This window comes from Primulina tabacum, chromosome 3 (genome assembly GCF_025594145.1).
Source record: "Primulina tabacum isolate GXHZ01 chromosome 3, ASM2559414v2, whole genome shotgun sequence".
Taxonomy (NCBI): Eukaryota; Viridiplantae; Streptophyta; class Magnoliopsida; order Lamiales; family Gesneriaceae; genus Primulina; species Primulina tabacum.
This window is the reverse complement of record NC_134552.1, coordinates 9,199,518-9,223,863: the sequence shown is the minus strand read 5'-3', so window position 1 is coordinate 9,223,863 and position 24,346 is coordinate 9,199,518. Positions and strand designations below refer to the sequence as shown.

The 24,346-nt window shown below is 34.0% G+C and overlaps 2 protein-coding genes and 1 long non-coding RNA gene across 7 annotated transcripts; 2 read left to right on the top strand and 1 right to left on the bottom strand.

Annotated features, from left to right (window-relative positions):
- Positions 1–51: 51 nt before the first annotated feature.
- LOC142540030 (uncharacterized) lies at positions 52–1,424 on the top strand. Its single transcript, XR_012819007.1, has 2 exons — positions 52–487; positions 1,071–1,424. It is a non-coding gene; the product is annotated as an uncharacterized LOC142540030 (long non-coding RNA).
- Positions 1,104–5,389, bottom strand: LOC142540027 (putative inactive leucine-rich repeat receptor-like protein kinase At3g03770). The gene is made up of 7 exons (XM_075645875.1): positions 3,737–5,389; positions 2,899–3,032; positions 2,436–2,676; positions 2,152–2,357; positions 1,934–1,983; positions 1,726–1,837; positions 1,104–1,472 (listed from the first exon to the last, which is right to left on the bottom strand). Exons 1-7 carry the CDS (start codon positions 5,145–5,147, stop codon positions 1,236–1,238), a joined length of 2,391 nt encoding a protein of 796 aa, XP_075501990.1. The 5' UTR covers positions 5,148–5,389; the 3' UTR covers positions 1,104–1,235.
- Positions 5,390–10,585: 5,196 nt separating this feature from the next.
- Positions 10,586–22,552, top strand: LOC142540026 (flowering locus K homology domain-like). 5 transcript variants are annotated; one of them, XM_075645874.1, is made up of 8 exons: positions 10,629–10,707; positions 11,696–11,722; positions 11,994–12,391; positions 18,043–18,295; positions 19,777–19,925; positions 20,018–20,296; positions 20,907–21,101; positions 22,042–22,552. In XM_075645874.1, exons 3-8 carry the CDS (start codon positions 11,999–12,001, stop codon positions 22,216–22,218), a joined length of 1,446 nt encoding a protein of 481 aa, XP_075501989.1. In that variant the 5' UTR covers positions 10,629–10,707; positions 11,696–11,722; positions 11,994–11,998; the 3' UTR covers positions 22,219–22,552. The 5 variants fall into 5 exon arrangements, with proteins under 5 accessions (XP_075501986.1, XP_075501985.1, XP_075501987.1 ...); XM_075645871.1 differs by lacking the exon at positions 11,696–11,722 and having other exon boundaries at positions 10,586–10,707; XM_075645870.1 differs by lacking the exon at positions 11,696–11,722 and having other exon boundaries at positions 10,586–10,707; positions 11,989–12,391.
- Positions 22,553–24,346: the final 1,794 nt, after the last annotated feature.

The window sequence follows — 24,346 nt, the reverse complement described above, 5'->3', positions numbered from 1 at the left end:
AGATCACTTTTTTTTAATCAAGAATTTTTTAAATTATGGTATAGTTATATACTAAGAAAATAATAATGGTTGAGGAATTAATCTTGCAGGCATAGATCAATTTAATAATGATTTGGGTGTTTACAATGCACGTGTAATAATGCTGCTCTCTTGTGAAATGAAGATTAAGAAAAACCATGTAGTGAGGATACAAGAAACACACTAACCCTGAAGAGGGAAACACGTTATATTTTGTAGCTGAACCTGTAGGATGATATTTTGTTTAAAAAAATTATGGTCGGAAAATCTCAATATTTTTATAAAGAGTTTAAATATATTTTCACCGATGTATTTTTTCGGTATTACATTTACATAAAAGTAGAACTTTTAAAGCTATTTCTGGTAGTTTAAGAAATGATTTGTTATGGAACATCTGTGGGGAAATTTGTCTCAAAACCCAAACTAATATAAATATGAAGTATAAAAACGATTTGTCACTCCCCATCAAGTAGGGGTGTTAAAATGCGACACGACCCGTAAACCCGATACGATCCAACAAGAAAAAAATCAGGTTCGGGTTGGGTTGATTCGGGTTAGTGCCATGTTAGGCGGGTTTCGGGTTGGGTCGCGGGTTGACCCGCGAACTTTTTTTTTGAAAATATTACCTATATTTTTATATATGGTATGTTTATATGATATATTTTCATAATCTAATATTTATTTTGCATATTTTTATTTTTAAATAATTTTTTATTTGATTTAGTAAATATACTTTTAATTTTCTACGATTAAACTTCCAAATTTAAATCGGAAATTTTGTTATTATGTGTTTAAATTAAAATAATAATATTATTTTTTATTTTTTTGAATTTTTTTCATTAATTTTTTTTAAAAAAATTAAAATAAATAAATAAAATTCGAGTTAGGCGGGTTAGACGGTTTGAGTCGGGTTATACGGGTTCGTGTTCGGGTTGAGGGTTTTCGGGTTGCTTCGGGTTCGGGTTGGGTTCGGCTTGAAAAAAAATAAAAAAAACTCGCGGGTTGACCCGAAACCCGACCCAACCCACTCGATTGACACCCCTACCATTAAGCTTTGATTTTTTAAACTAGCAAAAATTGGAAATATTCAAAGGCAAGTGTATAACTTTTTTATGACTAATATCTTATATTATAATTGCATAAAACACTAACATCGCACGACATAATTAGTTACATTGATGTCTACTACAAGTTTACAAACCCAAATACATAGATATTCATAGTACATGAAGTGGGGTTTCTTGATTGTTATTAGACTCTTGTTGAAGCTGTGCTGCAAACTGCAAGTTCCATATCACATCTTCAAGGGAAGGCCTGTCACATTCTTCATTCGATAGGCATCTCACACAAACCTCCATTACAGTCTTCAGTGAATCGTCTGAACATTCCTTGCTAACCGAAGGGTCGACCACACTCTTCCGACCCATCGCATCCGCTGTTAGGCTCACTGATAACTGCAGAATTTACGTTTTCAGAAAAGCTAGACATCTCTACATTTGCTTCGATATTAGCTTAAAATATAATTGTTTTTAGTTCAGGGGGCGCCGCTTTATTGCCTGCCACTCACATAGGATTGAAAATTGAAGCATGTTCGTTAATATATGATACATATTTCAAGAATTCTATCTCTATATGTTTCTCCTAACTCCGAGGTAACGAAGATGTTAGTTTACTCTGTCTACCCAATTTTAAGGCAAATAAACTTACAATGTCTTTCGAAATATGCACATCTTTTATGGAAACAATTGCTCGTCCAACTACCATTTCAAGCAATATTACTCCGAAGTCGTAAACATCATTTCTGGCCTCACAGTTCAATCTGCGGAAAAAAGAAAACGTCCACAATAAAGCTTCGCTTGTGCTTAGAAAAAGGGGACAACAGCAGAAGACTAGTGAACTAATAACAGAAACTTACATTGATCCCATATTTTCTTTCGATCCACAGGGCGAAATTCCAATCTCATCCTAAAAGCAGAAAAAGGAAAGAAATAAAAAAATAAAAAGAAGAAGCAAACAACTCAAGCCACAATTTTTCACAGTTGATGCAGAATATACTTGCGAAATTGATTTAGCTCTTTAGTGATGAAACATAGTGATACGTGATTATTATATCAGAAACACATCTAGACCTACCGATTTTCGATTCTCTGCCAATAATGGTAAATTGTATTTACTGATCTTCACATGGAGATTATGGTCCAACAGAATATCTGTTATCTTCAGTTGATTCAAATATACACCAGGTGTAATCCCTGTATGAAGAAACTGGATACCCCCTGCAACCTCTATTGCAGCAGCTATTCGTTGTGTCCATGTGAACTTTTGTCTTGATTGTACCTCTATTGAATGGGTAGTAATCAGAACGATGGTTTGTCTGATTTAGAAAATGCATTTTATTTCAGATTAGCTTATGTTACCTGAGACATATCTTCTTAATGTACCATCTGGCACGTACTCGAACACAAGAAATATTCTGCTGAAACTTGAGTCATTTTGACAGCAGTCAAAGCAGTGGCCTATTGCACTGACTAGATGGCAGTGTCTAAGTTTCTGAACCAACTCAAGTTGGTTTGTATAGCTCTGAACACTATGTCTTTTTTTCACTTTCAAAGTTCTTATGGCGACAGTAGTCCCATCTGTCAGCCATCCTTTGTATACCTGATTTCAGGCAAAAACAGATGAGGCACGTTGTACTGATCCCCTCGTCCCAATTAGTGTGTAACATGAGTCGTGAAAAACATAACTAACTCGCTAACAAAATATACGCTTCACTTGATGCATTAACAATGCTAATGGTAACGGGAGTAACCAAGGGATGTATCCCATAAGAGATACATATGACGAGAGCAAGAGAGGAACATTACTGGAATAAAGAGGTACCTGCCCTTTAGGACCCTCCCCGATAATATTCGTTGCATTGAAGTTATTTGTAGCCTCCTTAAGCTCATCCAGAACGAAAGTTCTATAAGGTGGGATGCCTAGTGCTCCCAACTTCATTGTTTCAGAAATGTATCCTGTCAACAAATTAATAGTATATTTGACGTCCTTGTGAAAAACGCCCATATGTATATTATTTTAAATAAAAGTGGAAATCATGGGATGATTGCCACTACATTGATACCCACCCCAATCAAACAGTGGTCTGTGGGAAGAAAGGCGTATAAGGCTAAACAACATATTACTTTTGCAATTTGTGCTGATTACTCTTGTAAAATAAAGGATAAATATAAAGTTACTGTAGCAAAACCCATAGTAAAGAATGTCGCTTGCACAAGCCTATGAAAACAGGGCATGATAAAAAAAACGTTATTAGAACACAGCTGCCTCTAAAAACTTGCGGGCCAGTGTGCTCATGCACAGGAGGAGCCACCTCATCTTTTGCAAGCCACCTTTGGAATTCCACCTTTGGTGAATTAATTTATCAGATCGTGAAGAGGACTCCATATTTTGCAGGAGGTGAAGGTACTACCTCTCTTGTGTTGGTTTGTGGAGAGAGCTTTCTAGCAAACTCATGTTAGATAATCTCGTTTGCAATCCCATGGGTCCGGGTGTGGCATGTGCAGCCCCCCTCTTCTCCCTGCCCATGAACTTGAATTCCGTATACACCAAATTTTTCACAACAATAGCGATGATATCAAAGCTGCTTTATAATGTTAAAAGGATGGTATCTGATAAACGAGGGGAAAACATTATAAAAGAAAGAAAACACTTCACTCACTTGCATCGTTGAGCAGCTGAAGCGTATTTCCAGGCAGTATCCTATCTACCATCGATCTTGTGTGTGAAATCTTATTCAAATTCCTGTGTAAAGCTTCCCTTTTCACAAGCAAAAAAGCCACACCAAAAATTGCCATTGTCCCAACAACCCCTCCAACCATACTCGATGCAAGAACCACTCTACTGTACGGCCTTTTTTCCTCTTTTTTATGAGGTAAAATTCTTACTGCCAAAGCTTCAGTATGACAGAAGGGTTCAACATGCTGCTGTCTATATTTTCTGGATAAACAATTCCCACCATACAAAACAACACTTTCTTTAGAATCATATCCCAGACAATCTGGTAATTCCCCTGTTAGACGATTTTCGGACAAATTCAAGAATTTGAGTTGTGCATTGCAAGGCATGTCGTGTAAGAGTTTTCCAGTGAATCTATTTCCACCGATGTTTAAATAAGTTAACGATGGCACTGTCAAAAGTGATAGCGGAAATGGCCCTACAAATTCATTCAAAGAGATATCCAACTTTTGTAACTGATAACAAGAACTCAATTCATCTGATACTGGAAACTGAAACTTATTTTTCTTGAGTACTAAAGAAACCAACTTTTTGGGAAAACTAGCGGATTCAGGCCCAAGAAAGTTGTCTTCTAAATCAAGAACTTGAAGATTTACCAACTTGTGAAGTTTTGGCACAAGCCCAGACAGATTATTCTCAGATAACACCAAAATCCTCAGATTTACCAAAGCAGACAGTGCATTTGGGAATGATCCATTTAATGAATTGTTCCTTAAATTCAAAACACTCAATGCTGGTAAAAATCCTAGCCATTCAGGTACTTTACCAGAGAACCTGTTGTTATCCATGACAAGGGTCTGTAGGCCTTTTAAGAATGAAATCTCTGCAGGAATGGGGCCATCAAAAGAATTTGAACTAATGTTAAGAATTTCCAGGGAAGATAATCTCCCGATTTCTGAAGGTAATGGCCCTCTTAGACCTAAAGATACTACAGACAACACTTTCAAACTGGGGAAACCAGCTAGATTTGAAAACAAGGTGGAAGTAGAAAAATCTTCAACCAGATTTGGGAACCATCTGTTTCCAGTTAAATGGAACTGCGTTATATTGTCTTCATAGCAAGAAAGAGTGAGAATTTGGGTTGGTTCTGAGTTGCAAAACTCTGGATTATCATTCCACCCGCTTAAATCTGGTGGGAAGTTGAATTGATTCTTGATTTTCAAAAGGGTCTCAAATTGTGAAGGTTGCAACTGCTCTGAGTAACGGAATATCAAGAAGAGTAGGAAGAGGAAAGGTAAGGCAAAACGTCTCGGTTTATCCATTGATGCTACGCATGAAATGGACAAAGTAGCATTTCTTGATACTTGAATCCACCGATTTTCTTGATTGAACATTTATAAGTGCAACATATATCATTTGATGTCCAAAATGATATTAAAAAATTGTTTATCTGATGAGGACTTTCTTAATGGTCCCAACTAATAATTCTCATCAAAAACTAGAAAGAAAATGGCTGAATTGCTAAGCAACCTCTCTCATTGGCTTGCATAGAAAATTGTTTGCATAAGGTTTTCTGATAAAATCATGTGAAATCAAACCAAAACTTATTCCCAGCCTACGTATTATGATGTATAACAGTTATATGGGATGAAACGAGGCACTCATAATCTGTCCATGAGCTTATAGTTAAGCATTCAGTAGTTAAGTACGTGTATGCAAAGTAGTAATCAGATGTCAGTTTCTATGAAAGGGACATTTGCTCTGAAAAGTATTTTCCCGAGGAACAAGATTGAATGAATATATATACAAGAGTCCAAAACAAATTCACATGCAGGATCTCCTTTACATTGCATGTTGGGCTGACTAAATATTTTGTTTGTTAGTAACAAAGAAAATAAGGTATGTACTGTTTTGTGATTATTTTTCTATATTATAGATTCAGTTTTCCAAGTGTTTTAAAAATATCGAAAATTAATTTTTAAAGTGGTTTATGTTGAGCAATAAAACTTGTACATTCGGCTACAAACAAATGTGTCACGGGTGTCCTTTTTCATGGCCCGAATTGCCTACTGAAATTATTCACCGTAAAAGAGGGTGCTACTTTAACTTCTTAATTAATGTATTGCCTTCTTATTTATTGTTTACTTTTAAATATGTTTATTTATCTTCTTATTCATATTTTTAAATATATGTGGTTATTAGTATTTGATCTTTTATTATGCTTACATATTTTACAATATGTTATTTTTTATCTAATTATTTAGATTTTTTTATTTAGCTTTTCACTATTTGAATTAAATTAATTAAAGTTTATAAATAACTTACTATTGAATTTTGTGAATTTTTTTGGTGTCTTGTTAATTGTTTTTTCATGCCCTCATTAATTATTCTATGCATTATTTAATTTTTTTGTCATCACACTTTATCTTAATTTATATTGATTATTTTCAAAATAAAGATATAACTTATGTGTTTAAATAAAATTTATATGCAACCAATTTTTTTTTGTGGTTTATATTTATAAATTAATTGAATAAAATATGGTAAAAGATCATTGTTATATGCTTTTTTTAGAGTTTCTAATTTTCTAATATATAATCACTTTGTAATGTTTGTAGAACTTATGTGTTTAAAAAATATTTTTTGCAACCAAAATTTTTCATATTTACATTTACAAATTACTTGAATAAAACAAGGTAAAAGATCGTTATGATTAGAGTCGTCAATTTGGTTGGGTCTGTCAGGTTGACCTACTCCGCCAAACAATTTAAATGAGTTTTGTGTTTTTTTAGTGAAAACTGTGAATTTTTGTGTTAATTATTTTGTCTAAAATATACACATGTGAATTCAATAATTTTATTTACGAAATGATATATTTGATTAATTGTAAAGATTTTTTATATTTATTTATTTATTTTGATATATTTGATTAATTGTAAAGATCTTTCATATTTATTTATTTATTTCGTGGGTCGGTCTTCTAATCCCGCAACTCACCTTTTCACCGGCCGAGATAGCGACCAACCCGACCTCCCCAGCCAAATGGCGGGTTTTTGGTGGGCCAACCAGCTTCTCATGGGTTGCCTCGTCTTATAGCTCTAATTGTGATATGTTTTTTAGAATTTTTAGTTTTTTAATCTATAATTCATTTGCTTTTGATGTTGATTAGAACTTATATGTTTAAATCAATGTTTTTTGCAATCAATATATTTTTTTGGTTTACATTTATATGTTTCTTGAATAAAATACGGTAAAAAATCGTTATGATATGTCTTTTTTTTCATGATCATTAATCGTAAATTGTATTTTTAAATAAAAGTTATGCATGCCTTTTTTTAGAATTTGTAATTTTTTAGTATATTTATTCTATTTTGACCATTATTAAGGTACTTACATGATTATATTTAATTTATTTATTATTTCTCAATAAACCTATAGAAAATTAAAAAAAGTTGTATTGATATCGTTAACCGTTTATCATGATATGTTTATGAGCATGAAATATTTTTTATTGCATTAATTGTTCATTTAACATTATCAAGAACAATCCACTGTTAAAAAGGATTATGTCTCTTGTGAAGTATCTATATCTATGAGATGAGATGGTCCAACCCGATCCAATTTAATCATAAAAAATAATAATTTTTGTATAAAAAATAATATATTTTCATGAGTTGGAGGATTAGATTGGATATTTATCTCACGAAATTAATCCGTAAAAAAGTTTCACATAAATTTTTGCCTTAAAAAAATAACAATGAGATTTAAGTTTTTTCTATTGCATTCATATAATTGAAGAATAAAATTTTGATCAATAGCATAATATTTATTTCTAAAAATAATATGATTAAGAACATTGATTTATTTGTCTAATCTATTATCATCGAGGGGAATGTTATTTGGACTTCATAATTTGTTTGCCATTTTATCTAATTGATTGTCAACATTACCCTTCCTAAATGTTAGTTAATTCTTGTAAGGTCCGAGAAATTTATCCTGTTAATCTGAAACGATTTAATGATTAATTGATGTGATTATAGACGGAATGAATCAGATCGGGAAAGACAAGAAAAGACGCGAAATATGTGCGAGGGAGATGCCATCCGCGCACATTCACGATCTGGTGCGCACACATGCGCGGATTTGGCAGAAGACCCCGCGCATATGCGCGGCGTGAGGGCGCGCATATGCGCGAGGTGTCCAGTAGCCAAGGAGCTGGAACAAAACATTGCGCGCACATGCACGACGTGAGCCGCGCACATGAGCGAAATGTCCAGAGAAGTTGGCGCATATGCGACGGATGGAGGCGCGCATATGTACGAGTTGCATTGCACGAGACAGTAGGTCTCGCACATATGCGCGACGATGGGGTGCGCATATGCGCGAGCTGCCGTGAGTCAAACGCGCCGAGACATATTGTCTCGCGCATATGCGCCAAGTGATGTCGCGCATATGTGCGAGACGTGCAGGTTGAAGGATTAGCCACATGTACCTTACCATGCAATATAATATGAAAATGATTCATTTTCCTCCACCTTTCTTCTGAGAAAACCGAGAAGAGCTCCAAAGATTGATAAGTCCTCTCGAAGACTAGAAATCGATTTGTTCAAAGATCCGTCCGTTCGATTTTGAATCCGACTTCAGTACTGTGATCCTATCGTTGAAAGCTACTACAGGCCGTAAGTTTGATTAATTTCTGATATCATTTGAAATTATGCTATTGTCAGATTTGTATAGGATTCATTTATGATGTTCTTGACATGTTAGATATCGTAGAAGCGAAGTCAGATTGAGAAACAGATTGATTATGAAATTGTTATGATTTTCAGAGTTGAATTGATTGACAACTGATATCAGAATTGGATTATTATAGATTATGAGATGTTGTGATTAATATTTGATTGATGTTGTATCGCTGGGTATATTGAAACTGCGCCGTTATGCCGTTGAAACAGAATTTGATTGAGTTCTGATTATATCCAGTATTGATTGAGTAGTGTATTGATATTATACTCCTTAATATTGTCATTGCCAGATTGAGTGTTGACAGATTCGAATCAGAGACTTCGACAGAAGCAGATTTACAGAAAGAAAGGTATAAGTCAATGTGGTACCGGGAGATCGACTCGAGTATAGTTTGATATACTTGAGTTTCCCTAAATCACATACTTATTATTATGATTGTGTTTATTGATTTGATTTGATATGATTGTTCTATTGATTTATATGAAGCATGTATTCGACGAGTATTAGACGAGTGATCTTGTGACAGAAGCGCCTGATAGTGGTGGGATCGCCACGGGCACATTGCACGATGTCACAAGATAGGAAATTGGTGAAAACGCCAAAGTCTGTGACGGTTAGGTCAAGACACCGGACGTTTGGCTATATCGGAGTGGATAGAATTGGAGTTTCTTCTATTACTGGTGTTCGATATGGAAAGAGCCAAAGTCCGTGAATAAGAACATGCCACCACCCCGATCAGGAGTGTAGGTGGGTGTATGTTCTTATTCCGATCGGGATCCCTAGATTAGGACTGAGTCGAGTCTGAGAATCACGGAGAGTGATTCATTGCTTGATATGGAATTATGTTCCTGATGATGGTATATGTTTATAATATAATTTATTCTTGATATTGATTCATGTTTAGGATTATAATACATGTGATGAATATTTGATTCATGTTCTGATTTTGATACATGTTATGAATGTTTAATTCATGCTTTTATATTGTTTATATGAAAGGCATGTATACATGATTTATACTAGGAATATAATTCTCACCGGAGTTATCCGGCTGTTGTCTTGTTTGTATATGTGCATGACAACGGGTGGGACATGGTCAGGGTCAAGACAAGAAGAGAGAGAGATCATGATTAGAGTGGAGACTACGGACTTGGATTAAAGATAGGGTTGAACACTTGATAATTAGTTGTTAAACCTTAGTTTTTATTGAATGTAGATTGTACAGGACTTGTACTTTATTTATTCGAATTTGTATATTAGTTAGATTCCATTACGTTCCGCAATTAAAGAAAATTTTTTTTATGACCCAAATTACTTGAATTAATAAATTGATCCTAATGATGATTAAGAATTGAATTAGCGTCCGGGTCCCCACAATTCTCAAAACTTGACATTCATTTTTTTTCACATTAAGTATTGTAAATATTGCATTTTTGTTAATTATCAAAACTTGACATTCATTTTTTTCACGTCAAGTATTATAATTATTGCATTTTAAATTTTAATCATAATTATTTCGTATATAATAATAATTTATTATTTATTTCTATTATAAATTGAGTTTGAATTGTAAAATCTTGGTATTATGTGCTTAAGTTGATAAAATAAATGATATCTTATCTTATATGTTACAAATATCCAATAATTTGTTTAATCATGTAACTTTCTATTAAGTAATAACCAGCATTTGAACCATGATTTTTGATATGCATAATAGCAAAAAAAACATGAGTTTATTATTATAATTAATAATAGGAAAAAAAAAATATAGAGTATGTTTTATTTGAGACGGTATGTTTATGATTATAGTAAAAATATATTATTTTTGAGTCGAATATTATTCCACAAAATTGACCCGTAAGACGATAGTAGAAAGGTTTTTATGAAACAATTATAATAGTCCGCATAATAATTTTGATCTGTAAACTTAAATAATAATACACGAGCCAATATCCAAAATGGAAAGTAAGGATTCAATTTGTAATATATTTTTAGAGAGAAAAAGTGATTATTATTTTTATATATTATAAAATATGTATTTCTCCGGTTGATGTGGTTAACTTGGTCATAAGTCGTAGTTCGGAGGGTCAAATGCTAATTTAAAATAAACCAAATATATCTGAACCGAAAAGAAAACCCTTGACAAAATCTATAGCACAGCCAGGTTATTCTCATTATCATTCTCCCCTCCGGAGTGATAGAATTCGTGTAAGTTTTTCTTCAATTCAATTTCTGTTCTCGCTTGCTGCCCCGTTGGTTCTTTTTAATTGTGTCCGGGTTTTTGATTACTAGGTTGAACTCCTTATCCAATGATGAATTTGCTTCCTTGATAAAGTTTAAATTGGTAGTAGCTTCACATTATTTCAGCTCTTTTCTTTATCTCTTCGTCTTGTTGATTTTTTTTGGCGCGTGTGTTTATTACGAAAATTAGTTAATTGGGGACTGAGAGATTTTTTGGTTTCGTATAAATTTGATGGCCTAATCCGGACGTGGGCACTTGATGTTTATTTATCCATCTTTGGGTTGAATTTGTAGCATCAATTCCTAAGAGATTTTTTATTGGATCAAGAATAAAAAAAATTCAGACATTGGAGGAGTTTATAAAATTGGATACTTTATTCCATATATGTGTATGAATGAATTTGGAGTACCATAGAAGTTAGAAACCGACATTTTCTAAAAAGTGTTGGTTGTACTAGCCCCATCCTTGCTAAACACTTGATGAACAACATATGATATCTGGACTATATGTAACCTGCGCTTATTATAAGTTTCTTGAATCCAAATAATGCTCTAGGTGGTTGCCGAAAGCCATAAAACCTTATTGGCTATAAAATTCTGTTGTGGTCACTTTTACTATTTAGGTTATTTAAATCCTCCCCATAACTCTTGAGTGGTATCCTTTTAAGTTATTTCATTTAATTCTATACCCCTAAAAGGATTTGTCTGCTTTATATTTTACTGTGTAAATCCACCTACATCTCACATTTCTTTTCTTCTGGTCTAAAAATGTTTTACATGTCTTATTTTTACCAGTGCAGGCATTTCTTGTTTCACTGGGTGTGTTCAATCTGGATCTAATTTTTGTTGTACAGTCTCAGGTGTCTCAATTAAGTCTAGGGTTGTGAGGAAAATTTATTTGCAAACTGTGAAACTGCATTGATTTCTAACTGCACATTTTTTGTTTTTCTATCAGAAATCGTGTGTGGGTCTAAGTCTTGAGGTAATGGTTTACAAAGTTGCTTTCTAAATTGTGCGATTGATATTTCCTAGCTGTCTACCTCTGTGGCCGTTACATCTTTATGCAGCCTGTTGCATAGGTCACTGTTGATTTTTTATCCCACGGGCATTGGAACTACTGCATATTACATTTGTACAGTTTCCATAAAGAAAAACACTATTTTCAGGCTGCAACTTATAGCTTTTGGATGGATGTGATAAATATTAATTGTTTGGGAGTGCTCACATATTTTTAGTCTATATTTCCAGCACAGATACTATGGCTGATCTTGATGAGAACTTTTCCGAAGTTGAACATGCACATGAAAGCGGATATCAGCATGAAGATGAACATGTAGACAAATATGAACATGAATTTGTGCCTGTGCATGAGCTACATGAAAATGAAGAACACAAAAATGAATCCATAGAAGGTATACCAGAGAACTTAGAATCTGATGAAAAGCAGGATCATGAAGATATTTCATTAGCCGGAGGAGGTACTGAAAAATGGCCAGGGTGGCCTGGGGAGAGTGTTTTCAGGATGCTAGTGCCTGCCCAAAAGGTTGGTAGCATAATTGGACGTAAGGGAGAGTACATAAAGAAAACATGTGAAGAAACAAAAGCTCGGATTAAGATTCTTGATGGTCCTCCAGGAACAAGAGAAAGAGCTGTAAGTAAATCGATTATTAATGTGGTTAAAAATTTCGCTGTCTTGCATTTATGCGCATGCTTAACTCTCAATTGTATTTGTGTTTATTGCTTTTCTGTATGCAATTTTTCCCTGCATACATGCATAAAAGTCAAGTTCTATTGAAATTCATTTGGTTAAAAAATGTTACCATCTTGCTTCTTCACTGAAAAGTAAGATTCACATTTATTTTTGGTTTCATGTTTATTTTAAGGCTTATGAGCCAACCCTGATGCCTGGTATCTCTGTATGACATCCGATGTTATTTGTGTGACTGCTTCGGATATTCCTGCTGTTGAACAACTGTATAGTTTATAATGAGATATTTTAGTGAGACAGGCGAAAGAGAGGTCCTAGGTAGTCTTAAAGCCTCAATTTCTTTAGGCACGTAACAAGCGATACAATTTGTAGCTTTTTTATCACAATAGCTGCATGTAAAATATCAAGGCAAGATTCGCACAAGTTATTGAGTAATACCTAACCATCACTTGAAGGAGAAGATGCAAATAATCAGACGATTATTTCCGATTGCATAATAACAACTTGTAACATAAGTTTTTGGCCAAATTAGCTCCGACTACACCTATGTCCTGTACATGTTTTAAATCTAATTATTTAGGTAAATTAGATGTATAACCTTCTTTGCCATTTGCTTTTGTTTTTTTACCTTCTTTACCTTAATTTTTTTTAAATTAACCTTCAATTAGAATTCTAATCTTATTTTTTCCAAAATCCTAATTCTTTTCCTCCGTCCCACCCCAGTTCTCTCTTATCCTTATGAACAATTTTTAATCATTATCCTCTGTCATAAAAAGAAATTTGCTATCAAAATCTTCCACTGTAAGTTATATGCTAAACCGTGTTCATCTTTTCTTATACTTCTTGTTTCCGCAGCATTGACGTGTTGCTTTTCTGTCTCTAGTATGTATTGTTTTTGGCAATCTATTTTTCCAGCCAAAAATTTATTCTTTTATTCATTAATAGCATGAAGATGAAACAAAAAATAATAAAAATATATAAGAGATTAAATGTTCATAAATGATAATGCATGGATTTAAGAATTTGGATAGAGAGATAATTTAAAGCAAATAATTAAAATCTTTTTTATAATTCCCTTTAAATGAATAATTCTTAACGCATGCATACAGGGGTAGCTCAATTTGGTAATGTTGTTAAAGTTCGTAAAGGCATAGCAAAGAAAAAAGGATTGCTTCGACTAGAAAATTGACAAGCAAAAAGAGAAAATTAATTATTTAACAATTAACATAGATATTTGTGTTAAATTTTTTTCATAATTAGTCAAGCTCTTATGCTATAATATTTTTACTTTTGGATGATGTTGGTTATTTCTAGGATTTTGTCTTTTTTTGAGTTGAGAATGAATTTATTACAATTGAGTCTCTCAAACTCGAGACCTCGTTTTAAACTTGAGCCCTTTGTGTCAAATGGACTGTGAGTTTTGATATAGATTATTGTTTACTGGGATTACTGATGAATTCTGAATGATATGCATTTATGATGCGTTAAGTATTAGCATTGTCCTTTTATTTGAAATGCATGATCCATGCTAAAAAATATTGAATGCACAAATGTGAAGCTTATTGTTCACTATGTCTATGAGGCTTCTCTTGTAACGTGTATACTTTTCAAAGTAATTAAATAAATTAGTATCCAGTTCATCATTTAAAAATAATTAATTTTTTTTTAAAAAAAGAAGAATTAAGAAACAGATCTCATGTCTGTAAAGCAAGATGTACATATTAGTCTACAATGTTGTAGTATCGATGAATGGTTGGGGAGGTTGCAGTGTCAGGGAATGTTGGAAATTTGTTTTTACGAAAAATGATATTTGTTGACAGTTCGTGAGTTAGATGAATTGGGGGATATATGGTTAAATTTGTGATCTTGAAGTTTTTTTACATCTTAGGATTCATGGTAATGATCAGATTTTCATTAATGATATTCTAATATAAAGGTCATAGACTTGATTTTAACATACTGATTGGGATAAGATGCAAGGGTGAACTATGATTTTGAGTTTATCATTGAGGAATTTTCACAGTGGAATATGTGTTAGCATGTATAATTGATTGTGTAGATGCCCGTATTTCGTATTCGAAATTTTGCGGAATTATTTAAAAATTTTCTCTTTAAATAAATAACATGCATCATTCATAAAATAAACTGATAAATAGATTTAATTTTAAAATAACAGCGGAATTAATTATTGTTTTTTTCAAAACAACCAGTTAAAAATAATTCAACATAATAAAACCGAGTTTGAACATAAAAAGATCAATAAACTGAAACATCAGGTCATCGGGTTCCTACTACTGCTGACCCAAGCTAGCTCACTGGTCCCCGCCCTCGGTCTTGACTTTATCAGTACCTACAATAATCAAGTCTAGTGAGTCTAAAGACTCAGCATGCATATATTGTGAATAACAAGTAAATATATCATAAAATTTCGTGTAACGTAAAAATATCGTATCGTGAAGGGTAAGGTGAAAATCGTGTCATGAGTAATTATAAATACGTGCATATCTAAAAATCATACGTAAAAGATTTGCTCGATAGAGCCCTGTCATAAAATATCATAATGAGATTTTTCTGGTAGAGATAATGTTTCAACGCAAGTGGTCCGTAACATAACATGTACGTCTGATCAGACTAAACCACAGTATACTGGGCGGTATAGATCACCACAACCCTTGGACTGGATGTCCGTACCCATACATAAACATAAACCGGTCGTAAGTCACCGGGTGGAGATCCCATAAGTGTGAGGTGGTCACAAGACATATCACATATATCTCAAAATAAACATTTTATATTTTATGCACGTAATATAATTATAACCCTGCTTTTACCGAATGAGTTGGATCGTTCCCAGGCTTGCTGCGACCTAATTCTAATATGAGACACTTGCAAATATTTTTATCTTGAGAACAACTTCGTAATCGAACCAAAAATGGGGCCAACGAGACCAACAACTAAATTTCTAACCGTGACTCCGTACCAACCCGAACCATCGTTTAGTCATGATTAAAATACGCTTAACATGATGAAATAATAACCCTAAGAATTGTAATCCACGAAAATTAGTGAATGGAGGCCAAAACCTTGAAACGCTCTTTCGAGAGTCACTTTGGCACATTGCACCGTAAATTATCGTACGACCTCTAAACTTAACCGAATCACGAACGGCCAAAAACATGACCTTCCCAACTCATTAAGGTACTGTCCAGTCTAATGCCATAGGCTAAAAGCCAACCAAGAACTCGCACACCACCTCTGAACCGCAGCAAAGCTGCTGTCAAAAGCCGTGACAGCAGCCGTGCTTCCCTTGCGTGGTTTGTGAAACCAATGGCCATTGGGGCTTGAACCACCGACCAAAGTCTCTTACCAACATCCTAAGGCGTGGCTTGAACCATGGCTAAGGGCTAAAAGTCAACCAAAATCCAAGCACACACCTATGACAACTCAAAGCTCCAACCGAGAGCACCAAGAATTCTGTACTGTGATGTATTGAATTATCTTGCTGTCTTGCATCGTTCCAGTGGCCATATGATCGACCATGGCTCGATCTAGACTTGACTCAGTATTGTGTGAACCATGGCTAAGGGCTAAAAGCCAACCAAGATCCACCCAAACCCCCAAAAGCCGAAACCAACTCACACAAAAATCAGAAATGAAAACCGTGGGGCACTTGTTTTGTTGTTGAAAAATATTGATGGATCCGAGAACCATGGCTACGGTCCCTAGGACAGCCATGGATCGAACACACCTTCATCAACCAGAAAGCAAGAACCGTGGCCAAATGTTGCAACTAAGAAAATGTTTGCTGTCATGTATTTGTCTTGAGTGCATGGGCTTATATTAATGAACCAACACCTTCCTAACACACTCTAAACCATGCCTAGATGCAGCCTTGAGTGCCTGGAACCGAGCCAACCTCCTTAAATCACAAAAACAATCCAAACCGTGAAGCATGAAATCAACCAAGAAGGAGCCGAGAAGGGGCTGCACAGATTTTTTTGTAAAGTTGCTGTCAAAAATCGGTTTTGCTCCTTAAATCATGAACATATAATGTTTTTAAATATTTATAGGACTTGATTGAAGAGAAATGAACAATATATACATGCCTGGAAATCGGTTTTGAAAGAAACAAACCAATACGACGAACACGGCGCGGCGGAGACGGTGTTTTCTTTTCTCTCTTGTTTTCTTGCTGCTACTCACGATTTTGCTGCTGGTTTCTACTGATATTCTCGAATGTGAGGGTGGAGGGAATGTTAAGTGGTGAAGGGGAAGGTTACCAAGATGTATAATGAGTCAAGGAATGCATTAAGGTAGAAGCTACAAGTGAGGGATTTGAATGGCACAAGAATTGTTTCCATCCTTCTTGTTGCTCGAAAATTGTGGGATTGGTAGGCTAGATTAGTGGTTTGATTAGGTGCATGATGATGCTTAAATTATTAATCATAGGTGATTTAAAGGTGAGGGAATCAATATACCATGAAGGGTTATGGAAGGGTAGTTAAAATGGAGAGTTGCCAATCCTACATGAATTGATCTAAGGGGGCCGAAATTTACTAGAATATGTAAGGGAAAATATTGTTTCAAATCTTGTATTTTAAGTCCGTAAAGTTTTAAACACCCATTATATATTTTAGTGAATTAACAATTAAATTAGGATAAAGATTTCTTGCATGGCATGGCTTGGTCTAACAATTTATTATTAAAATGTTAGGTTTTAATTTCTTGAATATATTAGGCTTAGATAAAGTTTATCCCAATTGGTTACGCATTTTAATTTAGGATTTAATTAACTATTGAACATAAAAGAACTTACTTAATAACTTTTATCCAATTAATTTAAATAAATCTTAAAAACCTTCTTTCTCATTAAAATAAATTATTCCTTGGCTTAAATTAAATTTATGAATATTTTCTTATTATAAATTTTATCTCAATTCTCCATCTCCAGTCCGGCCTCGCGTATTTATCCGAAAAGATAAAACTAAACTCTTGCGATTAAAATAAATAACCATAACCTAACAAATTTTGAAATGAATTAAACACTCCATGAATGCATAAAAATCATTTTTATTTTTAAATAATAGTAATTATGCATGGCTTATACGTAATCTGATTTTTCGGGTTCTACAGATTGTCCCATCAGTTTATTGCCATATTAGATATCCTTCGGTAAATCAGTTGTCTTTTTGGTTATTTATCTTGTAGGTTGGCCTTTTGATTTCCTTTTTTCACCTTCATCAAAATAATGTTATCTTATTTTGTAAATACCAGCTATATATATGAGCCTGTGCCTTCTTTTTGGTTCAATTTTGTGAACTAGAAGTAATTAAATTACAGTGACGACCATCCAACAATCGAGTTTTTGATGGTTAAATGGTGGCTCTTTCTTTTGTCATATACATTTTGATGAGACTATTTTATTAATGCCAACACGTGAAACTTGTCTTAGATAAATTTGTTCATCATTGGTTCGGATGCTGTAGACTATTTACGTTAAGATGCATCTTTGTTGTCTGATTATTTATTCAAATGTTGCGGTCTAAGTGTTTTTTGCTGTTGGTTTGTTACTGATACTGGCCTTTCTTGGACAGGTTATGATATCTGCTAAGGAAGAACCAGAAGCTTTTCTTCCACCTGCGGTGGATGGTCTTCTCAAGGTTCACAAGCGTCTAGTGGATGGTATGGAGAATGATCCTTCTAATCCTGCACCAGGTTTAGGAGGCAAACTCTCGACAAGACTGCTCGTTCCAGCAGCACAAGCAGGGAGTTTGATCGGAAAACAAGGCACAACAGTCAAGTCAATCCAAGAAGAATCTAATTGTATTGTTAGAGTTCTCGGAACAGGTTTTCACTTGGCCGTACTGTCTATTACCTGCCTAAAATTTGGTGATTTGAATTGCACTTGTGAATTAGCTCTTTTTCTTGTGTTGCTACTGTTGTCTTTTCATGTCTATATATGCCAGCCTGTGAGGGAGTTCTTCATAATATCTTGATGATAATTTCATGGTTCATTGATATTATATCATCGATCCTGATTCGCCCAAATTTGCAGTATTTCTTTTCCTTTTCTGTTTGAAAGTATTTGCACGCCTTCATTAATTTGGAAATAATCAGGTTTTCATGTTTGATACTTAATTTGTTTGTGTTCTGACTTTTTAAATGCGTAAACATATGCCTTTACTTTTAAATGGTTGGTCTCCATTGGTTCAGTGCTATCGTGCTGTTCTTTCGCCATATAAAATCTTCCAAGTGTTGAGTTTCATACTGAAACCTAATTTTTTAACAAAGTCATTCACCCAATTCTTCACGGTCCATCAACCGAGGAATTCAAAGCGAATTTTTAGTTATGTCAACATGCTACCGCTTCCAGGCTCAAGATAACCGAATTCTTAACTGTACCTTTGAACTTGACTGCATACCTGAGATGAGATTATATATCTCCCCAGGGCCTGAAATGGTGGAGTGAGGGGACAACGAACCATATGGTGATTCATGGAATAGATATATTAACTTGCATCTGGTAGATTCATGATATGACCTTCGGTGAAACAAGATACTGATCAAATGTAGCTGGAAGTAATTGCAAGTAATGAGATGAAATGAACTGGAATTATATTGAACGAAAAAGATCCAGAGTTGTCTTTGTATAATATTCCTCCACTATCCCTAGCACTAGGCTAGTCTATTCGTAAAAGCAAACAATCAAGAAAACCAAATTTCAACTCAAACTGAGTGCACACATTTGACTGAAAGCTTGGCAGAATACTTCAATTAAGTAATGGCCAAAAGTTAGTGGAGGTAAGAGTTCATAACTCATTGGAACATTATTTGTTCTTAAATGCAACGCAATGGAAAACTAATTTAGAAAATGAGTTAATTCATTATAAAACTTGTGTGGTATTATCAAATTCAGTTCCTAAAAGTGTCAGAATATGAGAACCAAAATCAAACTCATATTACCCCAAGTTCATCAGGTTAAGTTTTTTAAGTGTCATCAAACATTGGAAGTTCATATATGTCAAATGTCGTAACCATGTTTAGGCCGTTTTTAATTGTTATGTTGGCTCAGTGAGCTTATACTATAAATATTACTCCAGTAGAACCCTGAGTTTTGGACAACCCGAGCTTGGGGAAGAAATTATTGCACAAATCCAACCTGCCTGCATATTGAATTATGTGGTTATTCGGGTGGATGTATTTCTCTCGTTTTTTTTATATGCACAAAGCCACCAACGCTTGTGGATTATTTCAACCCTTTCAAATATATATTTATGCAACTATGTCAGAAATCTTATATATTCTACATTTGGCATTATTATCTGCAGAAGATCTGCCACTTTTTGCTCTTCAAGATGATAGGATTGTAGAGGTAGTAGGGGAGCCTGCAGGCATACATAAAGCGATCGAATTGATTGCTAGTCATCTGAGAAAATTTTTAGTTGATAGAAGCATAATACATGTATTGGAAATGCATGTAAGCTTTCTTTTCCGTAGAAGTCAATTTGGCACAAATTTTTGTTCAATGTATTATATTTGTTGGATCTGGCTAACTGTTGGTGGTGTTAGATGCAAATGCCTAATTCTCAGATGGACCACATGCCTCCTGCCCATTCTTGGGGTCCGCCTCCTCAAGGTTTTCAGCAAAATGCACCTGCAGGTCCAGGATATGGAGCTAACCATAATTTCATGCCACCGCCTAGGCAGTTTGATAATTATTATACCCCCTCCAACATACCGCCTCCCCCAGAAAAACAATCTCATCAAGGAGTTTCTGCCTACGGAAGAGAAGCGTTGGTGCCAGCACATTCGTCAACCACCCAGACGGCTCAGTCAATAATAACTCAGGTTATCATTTTCCTTCTAGTATTTAGTTTTATCACCATATATTCAGGGAAGTAAACTTCGAAGCCTCGAGATAGCAGTAGTGCCTTGAATGACAAGCTTTTATTTTTGAAATTGAATCTAGGTATGATTTGCAGATTCTCTCTCATCTACGATTCAGCTAGACATTTCTAATTTACTCCTTCAATGTTAGCTTGTGTTCATTAGAATTAGGTAAGTTCTACGCGAGAGAGGAAAGAGAACCTGCCAATCTAAGAATGTGCCTGGTGTCTTGGTTATGGCTGACTGGGTATTTTTTAGAGAAACTAGATTTTCATGATCTTTCCTTTGGACCTCCACAAGGAGCGTATATATCATAACTTTGCCCTGTTGCAAATACATTAAGATGGCCTATCAACAATCAAATTTCAGCATGCAAATTACTTGTGCGAGTGTTTTAATTGTTCCCTTTGACAATAATCTCAACGCACTTCGTCCTAATGTGAAATCCTTGATTCAGAGGCAAAAACATGGATATCTCAATGTGCACAATCTGGGATGAGAACGAGAATGCTTATGCCAAGGTGATTGTGTAACTATTAAATGAATAATTTAAAGCTTTGTATGCTTGCAGATTACGCAGCAAATGCAAATCCCATTAGCTTATGCCGATGCTGTGATTGGCACACAAGGTGCAAATATTAGCTATATCCGACGGGTTAGTGGGGCCACAGTTACTATACAAGAAACAAGGGGTGTTCCTGGGGAGATGACAGTTGAGATTAGCGGAACTGCTTCTCAAGTCCAAACAGCTCAGCAAATGATTCAGGTTGCACTGTAACACATCCTTTAGGGATTGACCTTCTGAACCTTCTTTGTTCTTTCATATTTTGGTTATCTTTCCCTTTCAAGTTTGTAGCATACACAACTTTTCTGGCTTTGCTTTTTTTTTTTTTTTTTGCCTTTTTGACATTTTATTTTTTTAAAAAGCTTTTGACTTGATATTTAAGTATTCAATGAATTGCAATATTTTAGCTTGAAAATATATCCTAGCCTTGTCTGTTTGGGGGAGAAAATTGAAATGGAGAATTTATCATGTGTAGTATGATTCAGATGCTTATTTGTTTTTAGTTGGAATTTCGCGAGTTTGGTGGCAATGGAATTTACAGGTAATGTAGAACAGTAGATGATGTCACCACCTTGGGGAGCTGCTGCATTTATTTTTTCTCCTCTGTTTTTTTTTTTTTTTTTTTTTTGTGTCAGGGCCTTAACTTTTTGTTGACATTTAAGACGTAGTTTATAGCTGTCCTGACAAATGACCTAGACCTCTAAGCTGTTTATTGGTACAAAAGTGAATTTGAAAACTCATTTTTCTTTTCTTCCATATTTATAAAGAAAAAGACTTCGCACTTCGCAGTATTGCATAAACAATGTCACTTTTAGTTCCATAGACTGTAAGAAATTTTTTGAATGATTCCAAGACTGTTGTTATGGAGAGACTCTTTAAAATGATACAACCTTTTGAAAGATTGTATCTAGTGAGAATGGCACGTTCTGCTATTCCTAATTAAATTATCTTGTCCCGCTTGGGCTGGTCTCACATTGGGCCAGTTGTATAGTGATGCACAGATCACGTCTCAATAACATTTTGACAAAATCATATTAGGTGCTGCTTTATCTGTTCTTTCTTCTGCATGGTCACTTAGTCTGCACATTTGACTGAGTTAATGAGGTCAATGGGGTTGACTAGTTAAATAATTGCATTGCAGAATTTCATGGCAGAGGTTTCAGGTTCAGCCCAGACACAATACGCATCATCGGCTGATCAGGCCTTCAATTCTTATGCGGCTCATGGTTCGGTATACACGTCTCCCCCTTCGAATGCTAGTGTTGGTGGGCAAACCGGAGGGTATAGCTCAGTATATGGTGCTAATTATGGATACTGAATTTGGCGAGGTTCTAGTCGATGCGAGTGAGACTGACTTGTGCCATTTAGAAACTAATAATCAAAGTACTATAACTTGCAATATTGTACCTTTTTTTCCCTCTCTTAGGAATTTGAATTATGTTAAAAAAGGCACACATGTTGCAGGCACAGGTTACTTACTGCCAACGATATACTTTCATTATTTTCCCATTAAGAGCCCTTCTCACAATCGGTAGAATCTCAGTATTCTTTTTTGTTGACAGATATCATATTGGTTTTTTGACGGATGTTCTGCACTGCTTGTAAGTTGTATGTATTTCGTATTGCGATCTATTGCCGCTTCAAATTTCCAACATATTCGTATTTTAATTTTGTGGAATCCTTGCGCTTTTTATATCACCCACAAGTCTTCTTCGGTCGCCTCGCTTTATTCATACTTCCACTCCCCATGATAGGTTTGTATAGAGAAGTTTGTTGGAAAAAGGGGTGAGTCCGATATGTTCAATAGTCTGGGCATAACTTTTTCATATGATCCAAATTAAGTGATTTTTATGTCAAATGGATGTTTCCAAGTTTTTTACATAAAAATAGGTATACAAAAATCTGTCACAAGTGTATAATATAACGTGAGGGATAATTTTTTTTTTGTTGAAAATATGTGCACGAGATTATTAGTGTGTATATATAATATAATCATTAGATGGATGACACAATTAGGTTAAGGAGACACACAATTATTCGGACATTATTAAGGTAAACGAATCAAGTCGCTCGCGAGTTACTCGGAGTTCGGCTCGGTAAAAAATTCGTTTGAGATTGTTCGTTAAGCTTATTGACCCGAATTTGGGTTCGATTTCGAGCTCGACAATTTATCGAGTTGAGCTCGAGCTTAAGGATATTCTGCTCGTTAGCTTGCAAGTCTGTTCATGATCTCGTGCTCGAGCTCGGCTCATTTATGAGTTTGAGATCGAATAATTTGTTGGGCATTAAATGTACAATAATAACTTTCATTGTCTTACATCAAAATTTGAGTACGAGAGAAATGATTGAAATGCTATAAAATGAGAATCACACCCCTTTAAATTCTCATATCTTAATTGACCTTTTGGTTAAAAATGTTCGACGAGTTCAAAAATGTTTTTGCTTAACGAACTAGAGCCAGACTCGTTAAACATAATAAATGAGCTATTAATGAGCTCGAGTTATTCGCAAGCTTAATAATTTTAAAACGAGCTAAGCTCGAGCCATATATATATATATATATATATATATATATATATATATATAATGAAATTTAAAATAATTAGTAATAATCTGTTTTAAAAAAACTTATATCTTTAATGAATTTCAAAATGATAACAATAATAAATATATCTTTTTTGTATGTATTTTATTAGTTATTATTATTCCGACTATAAATATATGAGTTTTCTTATATATTAATAAATTTCAAAATAAATTGAAAAACAATGAAATTTAGTTATCATTTTTTAGAATGAAATTTGAATTTATCTTCCACGTTTTGGAATGAAAGAATTTACATCTATGTCCTTATCTTCATTAAATAATATTCATTAATATATGCCATTAATTAAATGAATCTAAACTAAATTGAAAAAAAAAATTAATTTAGCATCCATTTTTTGTGATGAAATTTGCGATCCATTTTTTAAAAAAACTTATATCTATAATGAAATTCAAAATGATAATAATAATAAATATATGTTTTTGTTTATTTTTTCCTAGCTATTAATTAATTCTAAAATAAATTGAAAAATAATGAAATTTAGCTACAATTTTTAGAATTAAAAATTTAGCTACCATTTTTTAAAATGAAATTTAAATTTATCTTCCATTTTTTTTGGAATGATATTTGTACTCCATTTAAAATATAAATATATATCTTTAATAAAATTTAAAATAATAGTAATAATCCGTTTTTAAAAAAAACATATGTCTTTAATGAATTTCAAAATGATAACAATAATAAATATATGTTTTTTGCATGTTTTTTTGTAGTTATTATTATTACGACTATAAATATATGATTTTTCTTAACTATTAAGGAATTCTAAAATAAATTGAAGAAAAATGAAATTTAGTTCTCATTTATCTTCCATTTTTCGGAATAAAATGTGCACTAATTT